Source organism: Nicotiana tabacum, chromosome 23, assembly GCF_000715075.1.
Source record: "Nicotiana tabacum cultivar K326 chromosome 23, ASM71507v2, whole genome shotgun sequence".
Classification (NCBI taxonomy): domain Eukaryota; kingdom Viridiplantae; phylum Streptophyta; class Magnoliopsida; order Solanales; family Solanaceae; genus Nicotiana; species Nicotiana tabacum.
The window spans coordinates 74,243,998-74,266,417 of NC_134102.1; the positions used below are offsets into that span (position 1 = coordinate 74,243,998).

Sequence of the window (22,420 nt, forward strand, 5' to 3'; positions counted from 1 at the left end):
CACAAGTTGAATACTATTTGTGCAAAAAGGAACATACACTAGAAGGATGCTTAAATCTTGAACAATCCGGGCAGATTATGGCTACTACTGTAATAGGTTAGTTTTTAAATTTTGCATGTCTTTACCTAGCTCAAATTGTAGTATCAGTTTTGGGTATCATAGACTCAAAATTGATACTAGGATATATGGATTAGACATAGCTCATGGTCTTATTTATCGTAAGACAACACTTTATTTATTTTTATTTTTATTATATTTATAAAAACTAGCCCTAGGCACATCGCCTAGTGGATTCGTTTAAAAAAAAAGAAGGTAAGTGCAGGCGACCCAGTTGGTCTAGTCAACATATAATCTCTCCACCATCTCCGGGCGGAACCAGTCATCTGAAATGCTGCAAAATCGACCCTATTGGTCTCAACTATACCCATGTTACGCAACATCTCATGGCAACGGCCCAGGAAATCATGTGGGTCCTCAAAAGATGCACCACTAAAATGAACAGAAAAGAGCTTGGTAAACTCATCCAACCTCAACATAGCCTCAGAAGATATAGCGGGCCTATCACCGGCCTGTGCTGCAACAATCGGCTGAACCACCCCAACTGGCAGGGCTGTTGGAATCTGATACTCGGGAGCCACCTGCTCCGGAGTGTGAGTAGCGGGAGTCTGTGCTCCTCCCCCAGCCCGAGAAACGGCTGGTGCCACCGGAAATGTACCGGTCTGGGTCACACTCTCCATAAGGCCCACCAAATGGGCTAGAGCATCCTGAAGCACTGGAGTGTCTATGAACCCCTTCGGAAACTGAGCTGGTCCGACGGGTACAGTTTGAGCTGGAACCTCCTACTCAAAATCTACCTGAGCTTCCATTGCAAGTGTTGCTGCTCGAGCTCTAGGCTGTGCCTCTGCCTCGACCTCGGCCTCGACCTCTGCCCCTGGTCGTAATTGCCACTTGGGGCTCCGGTTCCTGTCCAGCTGTAGATGCAGTGCATGTTCTCGCATCTACGAGAGAAAAAGAATAGAATGGTTCAATCACCAATAATAGAATAAAACCGCACGACCGAGTAAGAAAGAAGTGATATTTTTCCTAAACTCCATAGCCACTGGAAGATAAGTACAGACGTCTCCGTACCGATCCTCCAGACTCTACTAAGCTTGCTCGTGACTCTTGAGACCTAGGCAACCTAGTGCTCTGATACTAACTTGTCACGACCCGGAATCCAACTTCGGGGTCGTGATGGCGCCTAACATTTACTTGCTAGGCAAGCTGACGTGAGATAGTTAAATAGCCAAATTTTAAAAGTTTAAAATAAGGTGCTGATAATTAACGAGAGATAGGAACTCAATCTAATACAACACCAACATAAACCATGTAATAATATCTACTCCCAAATATCCGGAGCCACGAGTACACGAGCTACTAGAAGTTTTACAAACAGAGTATGAAATAAATACAACTGCTTCGAATGAAATGAACAGTAAAAGAGGGAAGAGGAAGGGAACTCCAAGGTCTGCGGACGCCAGCAGATCTACCTCAAGTCTCTGTATGCAATAATCCTAGCTGACGTACCTCACGCACCGCTGGGACCAATACCAAAATCTGCATAAGAAGTGCAGAAGTGTAGTATGAGTACAACCGATCTAATGTACTCCGTAAGTGTCGAGCCTAACCTCGACAAGGTAGTGACGAGGCTATGACAGGACACCCATGTAAATAAACCTGTACAGACAGAAATATATGTATAACATAACAACAAATAAAGAATTAACAATACTATTGGGAGGGGACATGTGAAAGGGGTATAAGATACGATAACTACAATAGGGAATGATAATAAGAAAGGTATGACATCACAAGATAGCCAAATAACTCATCAACCAATGAAGACCGATAAACATACGGTATAAAGATGGCACGACATCACCATTCGTGCTTTTACTATCATCCTTACCATGAAATGATGACATAAGTAAAATGAAATGGCACGGCATCACCCTTCGTGCTTTTATTCTCGATTTGACCATGTAACAATGAATATTTGATATAGATGGCACGACATCACCCTTCGTGCTTTTACTCTCGATCTCACCATGTAACAATGAACAAATGATATAGATGACACGACATAACCCTTCGTGCTTTAATTCTCTTCCTCACTATGTATTAATCAATAAATGAGATAATGCAATAGCACGACATAATCCTTCGTGCTTTAACACTCTCCCTTACCATGTAGTAAAGATAATATAAATTCGGGAGGTAAATAGTGCAGAGAATGTGCTTTAAGTTGAATATGATGCCAAGATACCAAACCTCAACTGCCAAAATACTTAACCATTACTAATTAAGCAATAATTACAGAAGAAATGACCAAATAAGTAATAATCTAACATAAACATGTATATCACAACTAAGAAGGCAACAAGTTTCACCCGCATGCTTTATCCCAACAACAATGCATAAATGCTCGTCACATCATATATATATATTGTACCCACACGTTAATCACGTAGAAAATAGGCAAACAAGTCCTAATCCCTCAAGTCAAGGTTAACCACGATACTTACCTAGCTCCGCAAGCAAATCAAAACTCAACCGGGGATTTTTCTCTAAAATTCGCCTCCAAACCAATCGAATCTAACCAAAATTGACTCAATAATATCAAACAATGCTAGGGAAATAAATTACAATACATAAAGTTAAGATCTTTGTACTTTTTCCAAAAAGTCAACCCTCAGCCCGCTTGGTCAAAACACGAGATTCGGACCAAAACCCAATTACTCATTCACCCTCGAGCCCGATTATAAAGTTAGTTTCGAAATCCGACCTCACTTTTAGGTCTAAATCTTAATTTTACAAAAATCTCTAATTCTACCCAAATCCCTAATTTCTACCATGAAAATCCTAGATTTGATGTTGAAAACTTATGAAATGTAATGGGTAATTGAAAAGAAATAGATTAATGTTGCTTACCAAAGAATTTAGGAAGAAAATCTCTTGGGAAAATCATCTCTAGGATGTTTATGGTTGAGAGTTTGAAAGAAATGAGCTAAATTCCATTTTTCCCTCCTTTGTCCAGGCGCAAATGTCGCAATTGCGACCTGGGGGTTCGCAAATACGAACCCCGCAAATGCGAGAAATGCTTCGCAAATGCGAAGAAGCTCACATCTTTGTTGTCATCGCATTTGCGATGATTTGTTCACAAATGCAAACGCTGGAGCTTCGCAAAAGTGACCAATTGAACGCAATTGTGATCCCTGTTGTCCCAGCCCCTTTTCGCAATTGCGAAAAAATTGTTCGTAAATGCGAACCTGACAGAAGCCCTGTACTATCACAAATGCGAACCTGACCTCACAAGTGCAAGGTTTGAGGCATGTGCGCCAGAACCAGCAAAGTCCTAATCTCTTTCAACACTGCGCCATGCGTCTGAAACTCACCCGAGCCCTCGAGGCTCCAAACCAAACATGCACACAAGTGTAATAACATCATACGAACTCGCTCGCGCGATCAAAACACCAAAATAACACTTAGAACTATGAATCAGACACCAAAAATAAATAAAAATTTCAAAAAACTTAAGAACTGATGAATTTTTTCAACCGGACGTCCGAATCACGTCAAATCAATTTCGTTTTGCATCAAATTATGAAGACAAGTTATAAATACTGTATGAACCTATATCAAGTTTCGGAACCAAAATTCGAACCCGGTAGCACCAAAGTCAAATCATGATCAAACTTAAGAATTCTTTAAACCTTTAGATTTCTAGTTTTCAACAAATTGCGTTAATTCAAGTTAGGGACTTCCGAATTCGATTTCGGGCATACGCCCAAGTCCCAAATTACGATACGAACCCACCAGGACCGTCAAAACACTGATATGGGTTCGTTTACACAAAACGTTGATCGTAGTCAACTCAAATGAGTTTTAAGGCACGATTTCACATTTTTATTAATTTTCTCATAAAAACCTTCCGGAAAAAGGGCACGGGCTGCGCACACAAATCGAGAAAAGCTAAACGGAGCTATTCGAGGTCTCGGAACATAGAAATAAAGGGTAAAACTCTAAATGACCTATCGGTCATCACAAATATTTTTCTCTTTTCCATATCTTTTTCACTTTTTATGTCTTAAATTTTTATTAAAAGTATAAACCACACTTGTTTTAAGTAGCCATCTCTTTCCAAAAAAGAAAAGGTCTGTCGTCGCCACTTGCCTTGGTCAATTTGTTTTGTTATATCTGTCAAAATAAAAAAATATAAATGAAAAAAGCCACCGATCCAAGTACAACTCCACTAGCAGCACGATTTCTACTTAATCCAATTATCACTACTTAATTAATCAATCAATCTGTCTGTACATTTAAAATTCTACATTTCCAATTTCATTTTTCCAAATTGAAGTTTTTTTCATTCAAACAGATTCGGGTTTCAGACAGGCTGGTGGCGGTTGACTTTGAAGGCTGGCTGCCACACTACTTCCCCCTTCTGCTACACAGCTAGATTGATACTTCAAACATATATTTCTTTTCCTTAGTTTGTTTTATCAGACAAAAATGGTGTAGAGTAGGAGGATTGGGGGATTTTCAAAGAAAAAGTGAAAAACATTATGGCTTGGAACAATCCATTTAAGGAAATGGCGAATTCCAAGCCATTGTTCTTGACGATCTATGCAACGGTGTTGATCGGGATAGTATTCTCTTCTGTTTATGTGTTTTCAGCCATTTACTCTTCTCCTCATTCCTCCACCTTCTCTCTCTCCATTGCTCCTTCTGCTTCTTCAGGTACTTTAACAATTGCATTTGGCATTTTTGGGTTTATGCTTTTCTAATTTACTTATGTGTATATCTGTATGAGTTTAAGTTCTACACACTAACCATGTAAAATATCCACTTAATTACAGGTAAATCTCTTGAACATTAGTTGGTAATCTCACAAAAAATGAATTCACTGATTGTGTAAAATAATCTTTACACTATATAACTTTGTATATACTTAACCCATTAATAGCTCATTAACTTTGTTAATTAGCTGCTTATGTCTTGAGAATGGGTTTTCCCCCTTCTACTTTATAAGATTTTGAGGTTTGCTTTTATGAGCATTTTCTTTTTCTTTTGGGTGGGGTGGGCCACGGTCCAGTGGGTTGCATGACATTTGAGTTGGTTGGTGATCATTGTACTTAAGAATAGATATCTGCTTTCTGTTTTTTTTCTACAATACTTGTATGTTTGTGTGTGTTTATAGGTGTATACTAGGGTGTCTGGAGAAATTTAAAAACAAAAGCTTGCACTTTTGCACTGACTTTCCAATTTAGCAATGGTCTACGTAATTTGTTGACATTGGTTACGTCTTGAAAAAAGAGCGTTCTCTTCTATTTTTATTAGATTCTGAAGTTTGTACATTCACGAGCATTATTCTTTTCCCTGGTTTCTGTCTTCTTTGTATGAAGATAGTTAGAGAAGGTAGAATGTAAAGAGAACTAGTCCTTCGAGGATTCCAATATCTTGAAGTATGATAGCAAATTGTTTGCACTTGTGGAGCTGAATATAAGAAATAAGAGGGAAGAAGAGGACGCAATACTGGATCAGGAAATGGAACATCGTGACAGTGTTTTATGTTTGTGCTGGAAGACGAACAAATTGGTTTGGATTGACTTTTGTATCCAAGCAGCATTTGGTGCTTCAATTTTGAGCTCTGCGGTGACTGATTTATGTCACTGCTTCACTAAAGTATGGAGGGTTGGTTAATTTTTTTCCCCTATCATAATTTGGCATTGGCGTTGTTGTCATATTAGTTGACTTGGATACGAAAAGTGTGTACATTGAGGTCGAAGTCTGGCTCATCAATTTCGACTTTAACACTGTTTGGTTCCTATAATGCAAGAGGAGTGCAAGGAGAGAAAAAGTAACTGATTTATTTCCTGGAGGTGAAGCGTTGATGATTGATTATGATTTTTTGTATGTCCGGAAGGGAAGAAGTGTAATATACTTCCTCCTTTTGTTTAGTTTTGGACAGATTGTAAAAGTTCACGTGGAAGGGTACTCAACCCTTTTCTTTTACTTCACCTTGTCTTTTACTTCCTTAACATATGAGGAAGTGACCTGTACCCACTACTTCTATTTCCATTCCCCAGCTCCTTCTCTTTTTTACCCTAACCAAATACAGTGTTAGCATGCAGATGGATTCTATTAGTTTCCAAGTACTAAATTTGTATTGTATAAATGATGCGTGACTTCTCAGCCATAGCCATACAAAGACCATTCGCATTTGGAACTCTTCTGAGATGCATGTGTGGAGAAGAGTTACAAGCAATAGATTTCAAATTTGTTAATCCAATTGGAGCCTATTGCTATGAGTATTTCATTCCTTGCTCTCTAGTAGTTTGGCTTGCTTTGAACTGCGGTCCTCTAGTGGTGATTGTCGTCCAGCCATTGTCCGCATTCCTACTATGGTAATGGCTAGAAATCTTGCTTATTTGATTAACTTTGAAGTCTATTCTTAGCTTTTATAGGGAAAAAAGGAGAAACATATGACTCAGGTTTCTGGAGAATCATCTCCAGAAGGCAACAAGAGATAAGAGCACCCCAAATGCCTGAATTTTGCTGTTCTCTTCAATTTACCTTCCGTCAACATGTGTGTGTTTTGTCTGTGCTAGATATGTTTAAAACGAGTTTAATCTGTATTTCCTTCTTCTTCCTCTCCTCTGCCTATTTTTAGTTCTTTCTACTGTACAAAAGAAAATCAAAGCAATGAATTTCTGTTCCAGATGCAAAAGCAGAACCTTCTAGTCAAGCATCAAATTTTTCTCGTCTACAAGCAGATGGTGATTCAACACCTCTGAATCCCCAGCTTCAAAGCAAATTATTGAAGCCAATTTGGATAGTTCCCCCTGCGGGTTCAAAGATGCCATATTTAGAAAGTTTCAGATTATCAAAAGAACTGGTTGAGGAAAGAGTTATAGGCAATGTTGTAGTTGTGACCTTTGGTAACTATGCTTTCATGGATTTTATCTTGACGTGGGTTAAACATTTGACGGACATGGGTGTTGAAAACCTTCTCGTCGGTAAGTGATAAATGTATTTGTCTTTCAATAAACTCTGTTTGTTGATAGAGAGGGTAATATTTTGATCACTTGATTTGTGAAAAAACCACTAAGTCTGTGATTGTCAGGTGCCATGGACACAAAGCTATTGGAGGCTCTTTATTGGAAAGGAGTACCAGTTTTTGATATGGGTAGCCATATGAGCACTGTAGATGTTGGATGGGGTTCACCAACATTTCACAAAATGGGGAGAGAGAAAGTTGTACTCATAGATTCTATCTTACCTTTTGGCTTTGAACTCCTAATGTGTGATACTGATATGGTGTGGTTAAAGGTAATGCCTTGTCTATCTACTCCTTGTCTTTTCAATCCTAGCTGATTTTTGAGAGTTTCTGGTGATTGATAGCAAATTTAGGTCTTATTATTACTATTTAATTGGTGTAGTTAAAGGTAATGATTTGCTTATCTACTCACCCATCTTTTGAAGACTAGCTGATATATGAGAACTTCTGGATAATTGAAAGTTTAGGTCTTATTATGAGTTGTTAATTGGTTAACTAGATGGGGTAGTACTTCAATTTGAAGAATTCAGGGTAGGTGCATAAAAAAAAAGGCTATTTTTGTGTTCAAAAGGATAGGATTTCATTCTTTCCCTCTCTTGCAAAGAAATGGAGTGGGACAAGAAGCAGAAAAGGCAATACTTAATCCCAAAAAAAAAAAGGAAAAGCATTTAGGAGTTGCACTGAATATCATTAGGTGAAACATGAACATGACATTGCCTCAGGCACCATATGAAATCAAGACGAAAACCTAATATTCATGATGATTAACTGATAATACTCTACCATAATATATCAATTGAAGAAAAATGATCTCCACCATTTAATTGGAAAAGAGCACGGATACCTTAAACTTACCACCTCCTTTTTTGTATGAACATTGGAGCAGACCAAATCGAAAGCAATTTATCAGTATTTTTAGTTGCAAGTTTATTAACCTTCCAGATGAAGTAAGAAAATAGTAAACTTGTTGAACACTTCAAAGCTTTGTAAACTCGAAAAAATTATTTCTTACATCTAATGATTTATAACTTGGTAAAGTTGGGCTAGATTAGACAAGCTGTGTTAGGAAGTCTAGTGAATATATGAGACCTCAAATTCTAGAAGACAAGATACTCACTCTTTCTTGTGCATACTTCCTGCATCAGCGGTCATTCCTTATATGGATATAAATTGTCTGCAAATATATTGATTCTTTGCTTTTCAGTGCATTATTAGTGGCATGTCGGCTAAATATGGGGAGAATAATCAATTTATTCAGCTAGCACTTTTCCAGTTAACATGAATGACCTTCTTTCTTACTATATTTTTATTGGGGGTTGCTGGTGTAATTTGGTGTAAGAGGGGAGAAGTTGGTGTTTCTGAGTCCATGTACCAGAACCTTCATTACCTGTGGAATTTAACTTCGTGTACTATTTCTACTCAAGCTGTTAATGTCTTCTCTATTTTATCTGTACACTAATTTCTTAAGTGTTTTCTTATTGTTGCATCCTCTCATATTTTCTTGCTGTTAAATTATTGACTGCTTAGCCTGTATCTCTCTCTAGGTGCTTTGAGGAATTCTTGTTTCGCGCTCTTTTTATTTTGATTTTTTATATTCTTTTGATAAGTGGAATTTTCGCGTTGCTATATCTTCACCTTGCCAATTCTAATGCCAAATTCTGCATGCTATGTTCAATGAACAGAATCCTCTTCCTTATATTGCACGTTTCCCTGAAGCAGATGTATTGACCTCTACTGATCAAGTTGTACCAACAGTTACCGATGACAGATTGGACATGTGGCAACAAGGTAAGACTTCGATGGAAACAAAGCTTTTCAAAGGATGGTGAATCACCATATGACTTCAAATTGTTCTTATGCCATCCTTTTTTATCTGTAACTTCTTTTGTTACATAGAGATAAGTTGGTTCCAAGACATTTTCATGCTTGGCGTAATTTTAGATTTTAGGTTTAATGTAGCTCGCTAATCACGAGGGTGTTAATACTTGTAATGGAGAACAGCTCTGTGCTGATTTTATCCCAAGTGTGTGCTTACTTACTGTCTAGACCTTTCCTGTTCATCACATTGAGTGAAATATAAAGCAGATCATGTATTTTAAAGTGGATCATTAGTATGTGATTGATATCTTATTAGCTATGGAAAATAAGTGTTTGATCACCAGTGACATTACACTTCTATACTGTTCGGTAGCTAAATGAAGCAGCATCCTTCCTTTTCAACGTGGAAGATGTGGCTTTTGCTTTTGATTTTGGCATCCACTGAAATTCATTGACCTATTCGTTATAGAGGGATAGGGTGTATAAAGGTGATTAGTCTTGCTGAGTGCAAATAAGGAAGCTTAGAGAGCAAGTCACTTGAAATCTGAATGTGTTCCGACTACTATCGATCTGTGGTTCTTATAAAGCTTCAGTGCGAAACTCATAACGTGTCTTATGCTCCACTTTATGCATCACAACAGACTCATAATGATCTTTTGATGCACAAGAAATTATAGTTTCCCGAGATGCTTAGATTTCATTGTTTGTTTTCAAGTTGTGCTTTTGGGATTCTATAAATGGTACTATCCTGTACGTTGGATGGAATTGTGTAGAACGATCTTTAAATGCAACTGCATGCAATGATCATTGTTCTAAAGCCGGTTCCCAGATCTTGTAGGCAAAAAGCTTTAGTGAGCTTGGACTAATTTGTAGACATCGAGAGATACAAATCTTTAGTGTCAATCGTGATTTTTGTCTACACATTTTAAGGGAGGTCCGTGTTTTTTCTCCAAACATTTGCTTGGGAGACTTTGTCTCCAAACATTTAACCTGTGAATTTATTTTTTTGTCTGTGGGGAAGTCTATTGGTAGGGTGAAGCCATATGCATGGAGTTAGAGAATCGGACTCCTCCTTAAAAGAATTAGAGAATTGGACTCCTACCCAAAAAATTATTAGTACGCTTAACATTAGGTGTTAACTAATCTCCGCAGTCTGCGTTACTTCACTTCTCCTGGGCATATCATAGTTACTGTTATAGTTGATGGGTCATTAAACAGTCATTTGTTGTTTTATATATCCACGGTCTGGGAACCTATTGGTTTTCCTTTATTCTTTGGGTATTAGGACGTCTTCATCAGTCAATCTGTTAAATAAGAAGTTTATGTCTTCCTTGCATAGTTGGCGCTGCTTATAATATTGGAATCTTCCACTGGCGGGCCACTGAGTCTTCAAAGAAACTAGCCAGGGAATGGAAAGAAATGATTTTAGCTGACGACAAGATATGGGATCAGAATGGTTTCAATGAACTTGTGCGCAGACAGTTGGGACCTTCTGTTGATGATGACAGTGGGCTCGTCTATGCTTATGATGGAAATCTCAAGCTTGGTCTTCTCCCAGCAAGTATTTTTTGTAGTGGGCACACCTATTTCGTCCAGGTAATTCCTCACTTTGGAGATTTTTTTATTTCTTTTCTCATCCTGATATTAAAATCCTGTTTACTCGCTTGATGAAAATGTTAATCTTTCCTAATTTTTTCTCAGAACTAGCTGCTTACTCCTGAGTTTTGACTATGGTAACCGCAGAATGTTCCTAATGCTCCTTTTGCTGTTGCAGGCTATGTTTCAACATCTAAGATTGGAACCTTATGCTGTACATACAACATTCCAATATGCTGGAACTGAAGGAAAGCGTCACCGATTACGTGAAGCCATGGTGTTCTATGATCCACCCGAATACTATGATCCACCAGGTTTTCTTTACCCCTATTAGCATTCTAATCTCCTTTTTACTTATATCTCTAGCAGTGACTCAGCATTCAAGTTTCCTCTCCTTTCTTTTTGCAAGTTTCTAGTCTTCCTCAGAGATATCTCTCTTTTGCTTTTGCATCTTCTATGCCTGCTCATTGGACTTTCTAACTAGTGTAACTTGAAGAAAAAGTGAATAGCTTACTTCCAACCTGGCCTCCCTAGATCCCGTACGAATCCAACAACCACTTTGAGATGATGGAATTTGTCGAAAGTCATGAACCAATATCTGACTGGACAGATGCAGTTATGCTTAAATCTTTGTACAATAACGACAATTACTATACCTCAATCCCAAGCAAGTTGGGGTCGGCTATGAATCCTCACTGACCATGCTGCTCCAATTAAGTTCATCTTAGTCCCATATTCTACGTTTTTCACATTAGTAAATTACAACATATTTTGATTGACAAACCGCTACTTGTCTTTAGTTTTAAGCGAAATTTGATCAAAAATAAGGTTCCTTTTGGCCTTAGAAGTTGGTACACTTTCCAATCTTGAAAATGAAGCTTGGACAAGTGAGCTTCCAAACAAATTTTGCCCCTTAATGTTGAAAGAAGTAATTGTGTTTTAAATGAATAAATCATATTACTTAGATCGAGATCAGACTTTATTGGAAATATATCCCGCTTCCTACAAAATTTTACTAACAATGAATTTGGTGTAATAATTCCCCTTTTAAAAAAAATAAGTAAGTATGCTTTGGTGTGTGTTAATTAATCCTTTGTGCAGGAGGGCTTTTGACTTTTAAGCCTACAATCCCCAAGAACTTGTTACTGGATGGAGTGCACTCCATAGATACACACTTTGCTCTTGTTAATTATCAGGTAAGCAGTAGCCAACCCCATTCTGCTGTTTTATCTGCAATTTTATGGACTTTCTTGCATTTTTAAAGTATGATTATTGAATTATTATCCCCTAGATGAAACAAATAAGGACTGCGCTTGCTGTTGCTTCAGTGCTGAATCGTACCTTGGTGAGTTACTACCCTGTTCATTTACTTATTAGCTTACGTGCTTCATGTAATTTGTGAACTTTGCATTTTTGCCACGTATAGTGAGCTATAAGATGAAAAGATAAAAGACATTGTCCTTTATATGGATACTTCACACAATAAATTACAATACGTTGGGCAATAAGCATGGCAGACGCATCTCTGAACTTTGGATGCGTTTTGACATGCTCCGACGTCCTTGTTCCTTTAACCATTAAGGCTGTTCAATTACCTTTTCTTTCATTGTTACGCGAAAAGCATACACCGTGATTTATGTTGTTCTTTGTGATTTTAGGTAATGCCCCCCCTATGGTGCAGGTTGGATAGGTTGTGGTTTGGACATCCTGGTATTCTGGACGGTTCTTTGACAAGGCAACCTTTTGTTTGTCCTTTGGATCATGTTTTTGAGGTACATATTTCATTTTTTAAACTGGTACTATTTAAATGTCCTCACCTGATGACAAGAAAATTGTGACTAAAGCAAAGAAATTACTAAAAGGAAATATAGTTCTGCGCGATGAATTACTTTCACATTCGTTTTTGTGCTCGTGAGATGACACTGAGATGTGAATGTGGAGTTTCTGGAGTTTTAATACCTGTGTCTTGAATTGAAGTTAAAGGTCTGTTCGATCGTTCTCCATTGAGTAAAGGAAATATGTCAATAGTCCAGAATATAATGTTGTTGTGAGAAAGAAGAGAATTTGAGAGAGTACACAGCTTGATTATTCCCTCATGGGGGTTTAACTATGTTTATATGCCCTAAGAAAGGAAAGAAAATCAATACATAATTACACCATATAATCTATGTTGCTCGGACTCTCCGAAAATGTTGCCGGGTGCGTGTCGGATCCTCCAAAAATAGTGTATTTTTGGAGGATCCGACACGAGTGTGGCATCATTTTGGAGAGTCCGCGCAACATAGCATATAATTACTGGGAGCAAATCAAGCTTTAAACTATATTTACACTAATCTAGAATACTCATGGATACGGTAAAATAGTGTTGTCAGAGATTAGCAAATTTTATCTTCTTTGACCAATATATATAATCTGCCAAAATAACCAAAGGTTAATGAAGGTTCCTCGTGTTCTGATATGTCAATATTTTTCAAGTTCAGTTTTCTTTCAGTAGTTTTTGGGTCATTATTGTCTGTATATCTTAACTAACATACTCCTTCCAAATGTCAACTGTGTAAATCGTATCGCAGAAAAATATCATTTTGATGTCATTGCTATGAACTTTTCTTTTCTCCTCTAGAGCTTACTATTTCTAATACTTTAGATGTTTGCGTTTATGACCTGAACTGAAGTGCACTTCTCTGCACTCTAATTCACTGTCCAGAAGTTTTATAAAGGTCAAAGATGAGATGGATACTGATGAGTCTTCACCTTTCTTGATCTTCTATCTTTTTGTACAGATTAATGTGATGTTGAAGGAAATGCCAAATGAGGAATTCGGACCTGGAATCAGTATTAGGGAGTACTCATTATTCGAGAATCCATCAATGCCACAAGAGGTGTTCCGTTAGCGTCATACCTTGTCTACTCCAGAAGCTTGCATCATATAGTAAATAGATTAATTCTCTCTTGTTATCTTTTCAGGTGAAAAAGTCGTGGCTTGATGTACATCTCTGCCATGAAGGGTCACTGGGCTGTCAGGTTAACAGTACTAGTCAAACTGGGGTTCTCAAACTTCCCAAACACACTAATGAAGAAACGGTATATCTGATTTATCTCTTCCCTTTTTTCTTGGACCAGGTCAACCCATCCCCTTATACCACTTTTTGGAGGGCTCTATAACTGGATCAACCCTCTCGTCTTAGTAATTCTGATTTCTTATCAGAAACAGATTACTACTATTGGCAAGAAGACAAACTTTCACAAAATAGTAGACAACAGTGCTTACAAATCGATGTCGTAAATTTGCTCCTTTCAGTAAGACCTGAAGTAGTTGGCGATGGATTAGATATTTTCCCACTGCTACAAAACCAAGTACTACCATAGAAATGAAATATGTACAAGTGACAAGACACCCAGAAGAAAAAACTGGGGGAGATGTGACAAGCGTAATACCTGATGCCTTGATAGTTTGAATAGTAACAACTAGGAATTTTATCTGGTTCAATGGCTGGCAACTTCACCCACCCTAGAGTTGGCAGTGATTCAATTCTTACCAAGAAATACATTTCCCTTCCCCTTCCCTGGAACCTCATTCATTGTACTCGGGAAAAGGAGGGGAGGGTAGAAACAGCAACATAATGTTACGTCTTCTAAAACTTTACACTTTAATGAGCTCCTCATGTGCTTTTAGAAAGTATTAGTGTCACCAAATAGAAATAGCCATTTAAGTTCTAAACTTTGTTTATTATAAACAGTTGAAGACGGTATTCTCCAAGTTTAACGATGTGAAAGTAATCCAGTTCTCATCAATGCAAGATGCCTTTGATGGCTTCACGGACAAGGTAATATCCCCACATTCTCCTCTCCTTCCCCCACCTTTCTCTCTCCCTTTCAGTCTTTATATATTAATTTTTGATTAAATGAAACCGAGAATAATGTGTACTGAATTTGTAACAGACAAGGGAAGAACAATTCAGGAACCGTGTCAAGAGGTATGTAGGCATTTGGTGCTGTGTGGAGAATCACACACCAGGTCATATATACTATGATATGTATTGGGATGAGAAACCTGGTTGGAAAGCAGCAGCTCCCAACTCTACTGAAGATGATCATCCGCCTTGGTGAGGCTTCTTGACCGTCAAGCATGGACTCCATGAGTATTACCCTCCTCAGAACTGTGTAAAATTCTGTTTCAATGCCTCTTAACATCTTGCACTTCAAGAGGGCTGTAACAATGTTTCATAGAGAATGTACGTTTTAATTCATAGGCTTGGTATGGAGGATTAGTCCTTGATTAGGATAGGAAATATTTGCTTTTTTTGTGTACAAGCAAGAGATTTGATTGTTCAGACATAGGAAGTACAATAAGATGAATGTATGATCCTGATCTGAGCAATTTTCCTTGCTCGGAACTCAGAAGTTAGCGGTGTAAATTTTTCTGTAACATTTTTCTCAGGCTATAAGATTTCTGTTTTATAGGCTAAAAAGTGCTATCCATGTTGAATTATGTGATATCTCATCTAAAAACGTAAATAGTTAGAACATACTTTTGTTACTGCTGATGCAGTGGGGTTTATACTATTGAGACAAAACAACAAATCAACAAATCAACAACAGTTCAACCATGGCCTGAGAGTTCAACCATACAAAATAATCGATCTTTATAAAAAATAAAAAATAAAAGATGTTAAAAAATCGATTTCAGCTAGCTAAGTAAAATGATATATGTGTTTGAATTTTTTAACATATTATATATTTTAACATCTTAACATTTTATGTGTTTTAACATTTTTTCTGCTTCTCAAAAACTATTTTTGCTTCTTCTCAAAAGTACTTTTTTTTCTTTCTAAAAGCTTGGCCAAACACCTCAATTTTTAGAAAAAAGTACTTTTGGCCTAAGTTGCTCGGACACGGGTGCGGACTAAAAATTGGATCCTTCGAGATGTAAATCCTAAGATTCGAGGATACGGATCCTAGTACGAATACGGGTGAGGGGATCCGGCTAAAACTAATTTACAAAAATAAAAATAGAAAAATATCTCTAAATTATGAGAAATTTTGCGGAATACTTAAGTATAGCCTATAAAATGTGAATTTCTTTTTTATTCTCAAGTTGTGTAGATAAGTAAATGATTGATTTCTTAGATAAAACATACTATTTTCTTCAAATTTACTCTAGTTTTGGTTCTGATTTCGGGAATTGAATTGTATCTCGTCTCGAATTTTTTCATCCGTCGTGGTCAAAGTACCCAAAATTATTTGACCAGATCCGGTACGGATCCCATACCCACACCCATACTGATATCGTGTCGACACGGATACGGCGGCTAAACTTGCCATGTAACTTAGCTTTTGGCACTTTTGGCCCCAAAAAAGCATGGCATGCTAAATTTTATCTTACGTAATACTTTTTCCATTTCTAAATAGCACACCAAAGCAAAAACAAAAAACATTCTCACAAACTCAACCTTGCCAAAGAGCCAAAACACCAAACGCAGTTAGCAGCTAGTATAAACAACAACCGGAAATATTGCAAAGAACATATCTGAGATGGGCATGTCATGACTCATGAAAAAGCTGTCCTGCAATGGATATAAAGCTTCTTTCTTCTGGAGATCATTGCCGAACAAATTCCCTCAACATGTACCACCACCTTTGCACTTCCTTTTTCGTAATCTTTCCCAAAAACCCATATTTACGCATACCCTTTTGCACATTAAATGCATTTTTATTACACGTGGGAATTCACAAGTTCGTGCTTACACTTATCTTGCCACCCAACTGTTTGATAAAATGCCGCATAGAAGAGTTCAAGATTTCAAGAATGCCAAAGGCCATGAAATATTTCAACTTGTTAATTTGGTTAAAGAAAGCCCTTATATCTTAAGTACTTCACAAGCACATGGCTTAGCGCTTAAAGCTGGCATGCTTGCTCATTTGCCCACTGTAACTACTCTCCTCATCATCTACTCAAGTACCAAACATTTTAGCTCTTCATTGGCTCTCTTTGCTGAAATTATAAGTAAAGATGTGGTAACATGGAATGCTATCATGACAGCATGCATAAAGAACAAGTATTTCGAATTTGCAGCGAAATTCTTTGCTGAAATGGTGAATGAAGGAAAGAAGTTTGATTCTTCCACGCTTGTTATTGTCGTTTCTGCCTTGTCTAATATGAGAGATTTGAGAAAGGGGATGATTGTTCATTGTTTAAGTTTGAAAATGGGAATGTTTTTGGATTCGCTTTTGGGAAATGCTCTTATTGATATTTATGCAAAATGTAGTGATTTGAGCTCATCGGAATGTGTTTTTCAAGAAGTAGAATGTAAAGATATTGTTTCATGGAATTCAATTATTAGTGGTTGTCTTTATAATGGTCATCCTGAGAAGTCCTTGTGGTACTTCAAGCAGATGGCTAGTTTGGAAAAAGGCGCTGATGGTGTGAGTCTTTCTTGTGCTATTGTGGCTTCTGCTTGTTTAGATGAGTTTAGTTGTGGTGAGGTTATTCAAGGATGGGGAATAAAGCTAGGGTATGAGGAAAGCTGCCACCTTTCAGTGGCAAATTCTCTCATTTCATTGTATTCCCAGTCTGGGGACGTTGTTGCTGCTGAAAATATCTTTAATATAATGAAGCAGAAGGATATAATAACATGGAATTCGATGATAAATGGATTCGCTTTGAATGGAAAATTCGGTGAAGCGTTTGATGCTCTTAATGAAATGCAGTTCATAAGAACTCTGAAACCTGATGCTGTGACATTAATTTCCATTATTCCGCTAGCTGCAGAATTCATGCTATTGAGAGAAGGGAAAGCTATTCATTGTTTCACCATCCGGAGAGAGATGGGAGCAGAACTGTCGGTGATGAATGCTCTCATGGATATGTATTTTAAGTGCAAAAGGGTCACGGACGCTGAGCATCTCTTCTTAAATATGGCAACGAAAGATCTAGTTTCATGGAATACCATAATATCTGGGTATTCCCAGAATGGCCTGTGTAGAGAAGCTCAGTCTTTGCTTAAGAAGTTCCATAGTTGGAACTCAGAATGCAGCTTGTCAACTCTTCTGGGAATTCTTCCTGCTTGTGATTCCCCCAACTCAATCCAATTTGGAAGGTTGATCCACTCATGGGAGGTGAAGTTGGGATTTTTAAATAATATCATCATAGTAAATTCCCTGATTTGCATGTATATTTCTTGTGGAGATCTAGTAGCTTCTTTCAAATTGCTGGAGGAGATAGCTTATATTGCTGATGTGGATAGCTGGAATACCATGATCTCGGGATGCACACAGAAATGCCACTTCTCTGAAGCTTTAAATGCTTTCAAGTTAATGAGGCTCAAGTTCAACATCAACCATGATACTATTACTCTAGTCAATGTCATACCAGCCTGTGGAAATCTTGAATTGACATGTGAAGGAAAGTCAATTCATGCCCTAGCTTTAAAGACCTCAGCTGGTCAAGATATTCGTGTGCAGAATGCTCTCATTACTATGTATGGAAAACTGAGTGACGTGGAAAGTGCAAGAGTAGTGTTCGAACTTTGTTTTCATCATAACTTATGCTCATGGAACTGCATGATATCTGCTTTAGCTCAGAACAATAATGCTAAAGAAGCAATAGAATTTTTCTGTTTACTCGAGTTTGAACCAAATGAGATCACCATGGCTACCGTTCTTTCAGCGTTTCGACAACTTGGAGTTATTAGACATGGGAAACAGATCCATGCACACCTCATCAGATGTGGTTTTTACAAAAATGCGTTTGTATCAGCTGCTCTTGTGGATATGTATAGCAGCTGTGGCAGGCTAGACATTGCTCGTCGAGTGTTTCAGAATTCAGCAGAGAGATCTGTTGCTGCTTGGAATTCCATGATTTCTGCATATGGATTTCACAGCAATGGCCAGAAAGCAATTGAAATCTTTCATGAGATGATTGATTCGGGACTTACTCCATCAAAAGTCACATTTATCAACTTATTAACAGCTTGCAGTCACACAGGGCTTGTTGACCAGGGGTACTGGCATTACACTCGTATGCTTGATGAGTTTGGAGTTCACCCTTCCACAGAGCATCATGTCTGTGTAGTTGATATGTTAGGCCGATCAGGGAGGCTGCAGCAGGCGTACAATTTTATCAAAGACCTTCCCAGTCAACCTGATCCAGGAATCTGGGGTGCTTTGCTCAGCGCTTGCAATTATCATGGTGATCTTCAACTGGGGAAACGAGTAGCAAGCATACTCCTTTTGTTGGAACCTGAGAATGTCGGGTATCATCTTGCGCTGTCCAACATATATGCTGCTAGTGGAAGCTGGAAGGAGGCTGGAGAGTTGAGGGACATTGTTCATCTAAAAGGGTTAAAGAAATCTGCTGGTTACAGTCTTATTGATGTTGGCTCCAGCTGAAACATCATCAAGACCTCATGCGAAGAGTTTATCTTCTAAACTGCCACCAAGTCAGCCTGAGTCTATTTTCTAAATGTTCAGACAGTCAGCCTGCTCACCGTAGGAGGACTGGGGATGATGTAGAAATTTTTGGTTTAGTGGAGCAAAGCAGCTAACAGAACATTTTGTCGAGCATCTTAAAGAAATTAAACAGCTTTTATTGGCCTTTGTTGCTGGTAGAACTTGATGATGTGCGTTAATACAAAATTTTCCAAAATATTTTAGTTGGTCTGATTGGACATAAACAGAGCATTTGTGATGTTGAGGATTCATATAGCCGATCCAACTAGCATGGGATTGAGGCTCAATAGTTGTTCTTCCCCCTTAGTCTGGTGAGAGACTTACGTCAGTGTAGGATGAATGTGAGATTTAGAGCTTTAAAAGATTTATTATGTACCAACACTAAAATGAAGCGATCCTTAGAGTGAAATATATGTCGAGGAGGAGCAGGTGATCGTTTGAGTGGTCGATTGGCTGATGTCTTTTCTTGTTGTATAACTTGTTTCAAATATATAAGTGAAACATCTTTTCGGAATTTCTTCATTTTATAGTGAAAGGAAAATTTCTTTTTTGATCCTCAATTATGCTTAATTCCAAAATCAAGACCTTATTTCATGTGGCGTTACATATTCAAAGAAATTTAATAATCTCATAGGATTTTAATGTCTTCGCTCATCCTGGTCTTATTAAAGTCCCAACAATCCATCTTTTACACCCTCAACTTTGTCATTGATCCTTGAAAATACTTGCACCAAATCTCTAGAAGACGATATAGGTTGTAATAACATTGATACTAAGATTAATCTCTTTTTCAATACTGTTTGTATGAGGGTACAATCTTAGTTTTTACAACTGGAATTTGTGCATTTTTGGCTTACAGAAGATTCAGTTGGAAGAGGAGGGAAGAATAAGGTGCAGCGTTGGCACAAGCAGGTGTTGTGGACGCACATTGGAGAACCATCTTTGCCGCAGTTAATATTGCAATTTACTGTTGCCTGGCACGGTGCTACTGAATACTGATGGTGCATAACCTGTTGCATCGTATATTTATATATATTTATTCATTAGCAATGGCAGCGTTAGAGAAATTTTTACCAAAGAAAATCAGAATATTAAGAAATAAGTACACGAAGCAGTTAAGAAGATTTAAAAACCTTTGAAAGGAGCAAGAAAGCGAAAAAAGGGCCAATTTAAATGAAAACATATTCATCTTTTCGAGATGATACTTGGTTGGTGACAATATGATAATCTGTTAGAGTTAGACCATCATCAGAAGAACCTTTGTATTTTATAGAGAATTAAAAATAACTTATGGAAGGATAATAAATGTCAAATCCAGTGCAATGATCTTCACAAAGCAATCTTTAAACACTTTACCTTTTACTATATGTTACTAGAATGGACATACGAAATACACATTTGGTTATAATAAGAAAAATTTCCTATCTCCACGTGCATTACATTAACGATGTGTCAGATCCCTAAAGTCTGTTTATATCTTTCTATACAAAGTGGGAACTGGACTTGATAAGAGGTTTACGCATAAGGTTTCCTTTTCTAGACAAATCCCATTTTTATATACTTATTTGTCCGGTTTAATATTACCACTCTTCGCTTATCATAGAACTAACTTCAGAGTACTTGTGGAACTAGCTTTAGAGTACATGTGTTGCATGTGTATACCGCGTCAGTCAATTAAAATTTGTGTACAAGAAAAATGATTAATATATATAAAATAGTGAGGTACGTTAAAGAAGATGCAACACTTATTTATTATATTGACGTAATAGTTAAATAGAAAATAATTGAATATCTTTTGAACTTGTAAAGATGAACAATTTAGTAACAACGTGCGCATTTGTCCATGTTAGTTAATATAAAATTTGTATAGGAAGATATAAAATTTTAGGTGATCTCATTTTCTAAGCTCTTTTTTTGAGTTAAAAATCACTTAGCTAGTGTTATTCTAACTATTTTGTTATCCAATTATACACAAAGTTTATATTGCAAAGCATATTCGATATAATAATTTTTTTCTTCAACTTTTTATATTACTGCCCAATTTAAAAGAAAATAAAAATTAATGGGGATTTTGAGAAATTGAGATTTAGACCTCAAATTGAGGTCGGATTTCGACACTAATCACATAACTGGGCTCGGGGGTAAATGAGTAATCGAATTTTGGTCCGAATCTCGACTTTTGACCAAGCGGGCCCGGAGTTGACTTTTCCCAAAAATATTAAAAATTAAATCTTTTTCACTCGTGGGTAGTTTCTAAAACTTATTTTGAATTATTTGAACTATATTTAGTTAGATTTGATAGGTTTGGAGGCTAATTCTAGAGGAAAAGCCGTGGTTGAGCATTGATTTAGTTGCGGAGTGATGTAAGTGTCGTGGTTAACCTTAACTTGAGGGATTAAGACTTGTTGGCCTAATTTTTACGTGTTTTATGTGTAGGAACAACGTATATGTGAGTTGACGAGTACTTATGCGTTGTTATTGGGTTAAAGCATGCGGGTGAAACTTATTTCTTTGTATTTTATTACTTTGTTAATTATGATATCCATGCTTAGGTTAGTGTATACGGGTAAAATCGAGCCCGTTGCATGACTCGACTTCCCGGTGAGCCGAGCGGAGTGGGAAGATGATCGTAATGTATCGGAGTCAGAACGAAGAATCCCTCATATAAGGGATCAGGCAAACACCTGCCCTCGGAGATATCGGGGCCATGTCCTTGAGGTCCGATTTAAGGGTTGAGACTTCGGAGAGCATCACCGAGTAGCTGCACACGACTAACAAAGGGTCGTGATATCCGTTGTTGATACCCAATTTTTTCCTCATATATATATATATATATATATATATATATATATATATATATATATATATATATATATATATATATATATATATATATATATATATATATAATAGTGCATATGCATCATCATTTGATTTACAAGCATACACAAGTATTTTCATAATTTTCCATGATTTTTAAAGATTTTAAACCAATTTATTTCTGTATTTTTATTGTATAAATATCCAATAATTATCCTCCAAATTATTTTATGATGATTTAATTATCTTAACTTATCATTTACACCAGCATGGGGTTTTAAATTTCTCAGTGCATTTCTTATAACTACATTTGCACTTTTAAGACTGAATTGCACATTTTGCAATAATAGCCCACATGCATATATAATTATATTATTTATGTAGAAAATGACTTTTTATATTTTTATAATGTTAAGTAGTTATTTTTAATCACCTTAGTGTACAAATAATATTTTTAATATTTATTAATTACTTTTATAAATTATTTATTTATTAAACATTGGGTATTTAAAATTTGGCCCAAACCTTACCTATTTTCGGACCTAGACCACCCAGTCCCATACCAAATAACCCCCAACCCAACTAATTAAACCAACCCGACTCAAGAACCCCAGCCAATCGTGGCTGTTGATCTCTGAG

The 22,420-nt window shown here is 37.1% G+C and overlaps 2 protein-coding genes across 2 annotated transcripts; both read left to right on the forward strand.

Moving 5' to 3' along the window:
* The first annotated feature begins 4,259 nt into the window (after window positions 1-4,259).
* On the forward strand, window positions 4,260-14,982 carry LOC107825805 (arabinosyltransferase XEG113-like). Its single transcript, XM_016652718.2, has 13 exons — window positions 4,260-4,779; window positions 6,762-7,058; window positions 7,166-7,371; window positions 8,782-8,887; window positions 10,257-10,513; window positions 10,692-10,827; window positions 11,615-11,709; window positions 11,805-11,858; window positions 12,172-12,285; window positions 13,294-13,392; window positions 13,478-13,594; window positions 14,251-14,337; window positions 14,453-14,982. The coding sequence occupies exons 1-13, from the start codon at window positions 4,605-4,607 to the stop codon at window positions 14,618-14,620; spliced, it is 1,911 nt and encodes a 636-aa protein (XP_016508204.1). The 5' UTR covers window positions 4,260-4,604; the 3' UTR covers window positions 14,621-14,982.
* Window positions 14,983-15,864: 882 nt separating this feature from the next.
* LOC107825807 (pentatricopeptide repeat-containing protein At4g19220, mitochondrial) lies at window positions 15,865-19,475 on the forward strand. The gene has a single exon (XM_016652719.2). It carries the CDS (start codon window positions 16,064-16,066, stop codon window positions 18,899-18,901), a length of 2,838 nt encoding a protein of 945 aa, XP_016508205.1. The 5' UTR covers window positions 15,865-16,063; the 3' UTR covers window positions 18,902-19,475.
* The last annotated feature ends 2,945 nt before the right edge of the window (window positions 19,476-22,420 follow it).

Bases quoted from the DNA above. Each gene is read 5' to 3' on its own strand.
- LOC107825807 (XM_016652719.2), top strand. From the start codon at position 16,064: ATGAAAAAGCTGTCCTGCAATGGATATAAAGCTTCTTTCTTCTGGAGA.
- LOC107825805 (XM_016652718.2), top strand. From the start codon at position 4,605: ATGGCTTGGAACAATCCATTTAAGGAAATGGCGAATTCCAAGCCATTG. The intron at 11,710-11,804 runs GTAAGCAGTAGC...ATTATCCCCTAG, and splicing joins TTGCTCTTGTTAATTATCAG to ATGAAACAAATAAGGACTGC. The intron at 14,338-14,452 runs GTAATATCCCCA...AATTTGTAACAG, and splicing joins TTGATGGCTTCACGGACAAG to ACAAGGGAAGAACAATTCAG.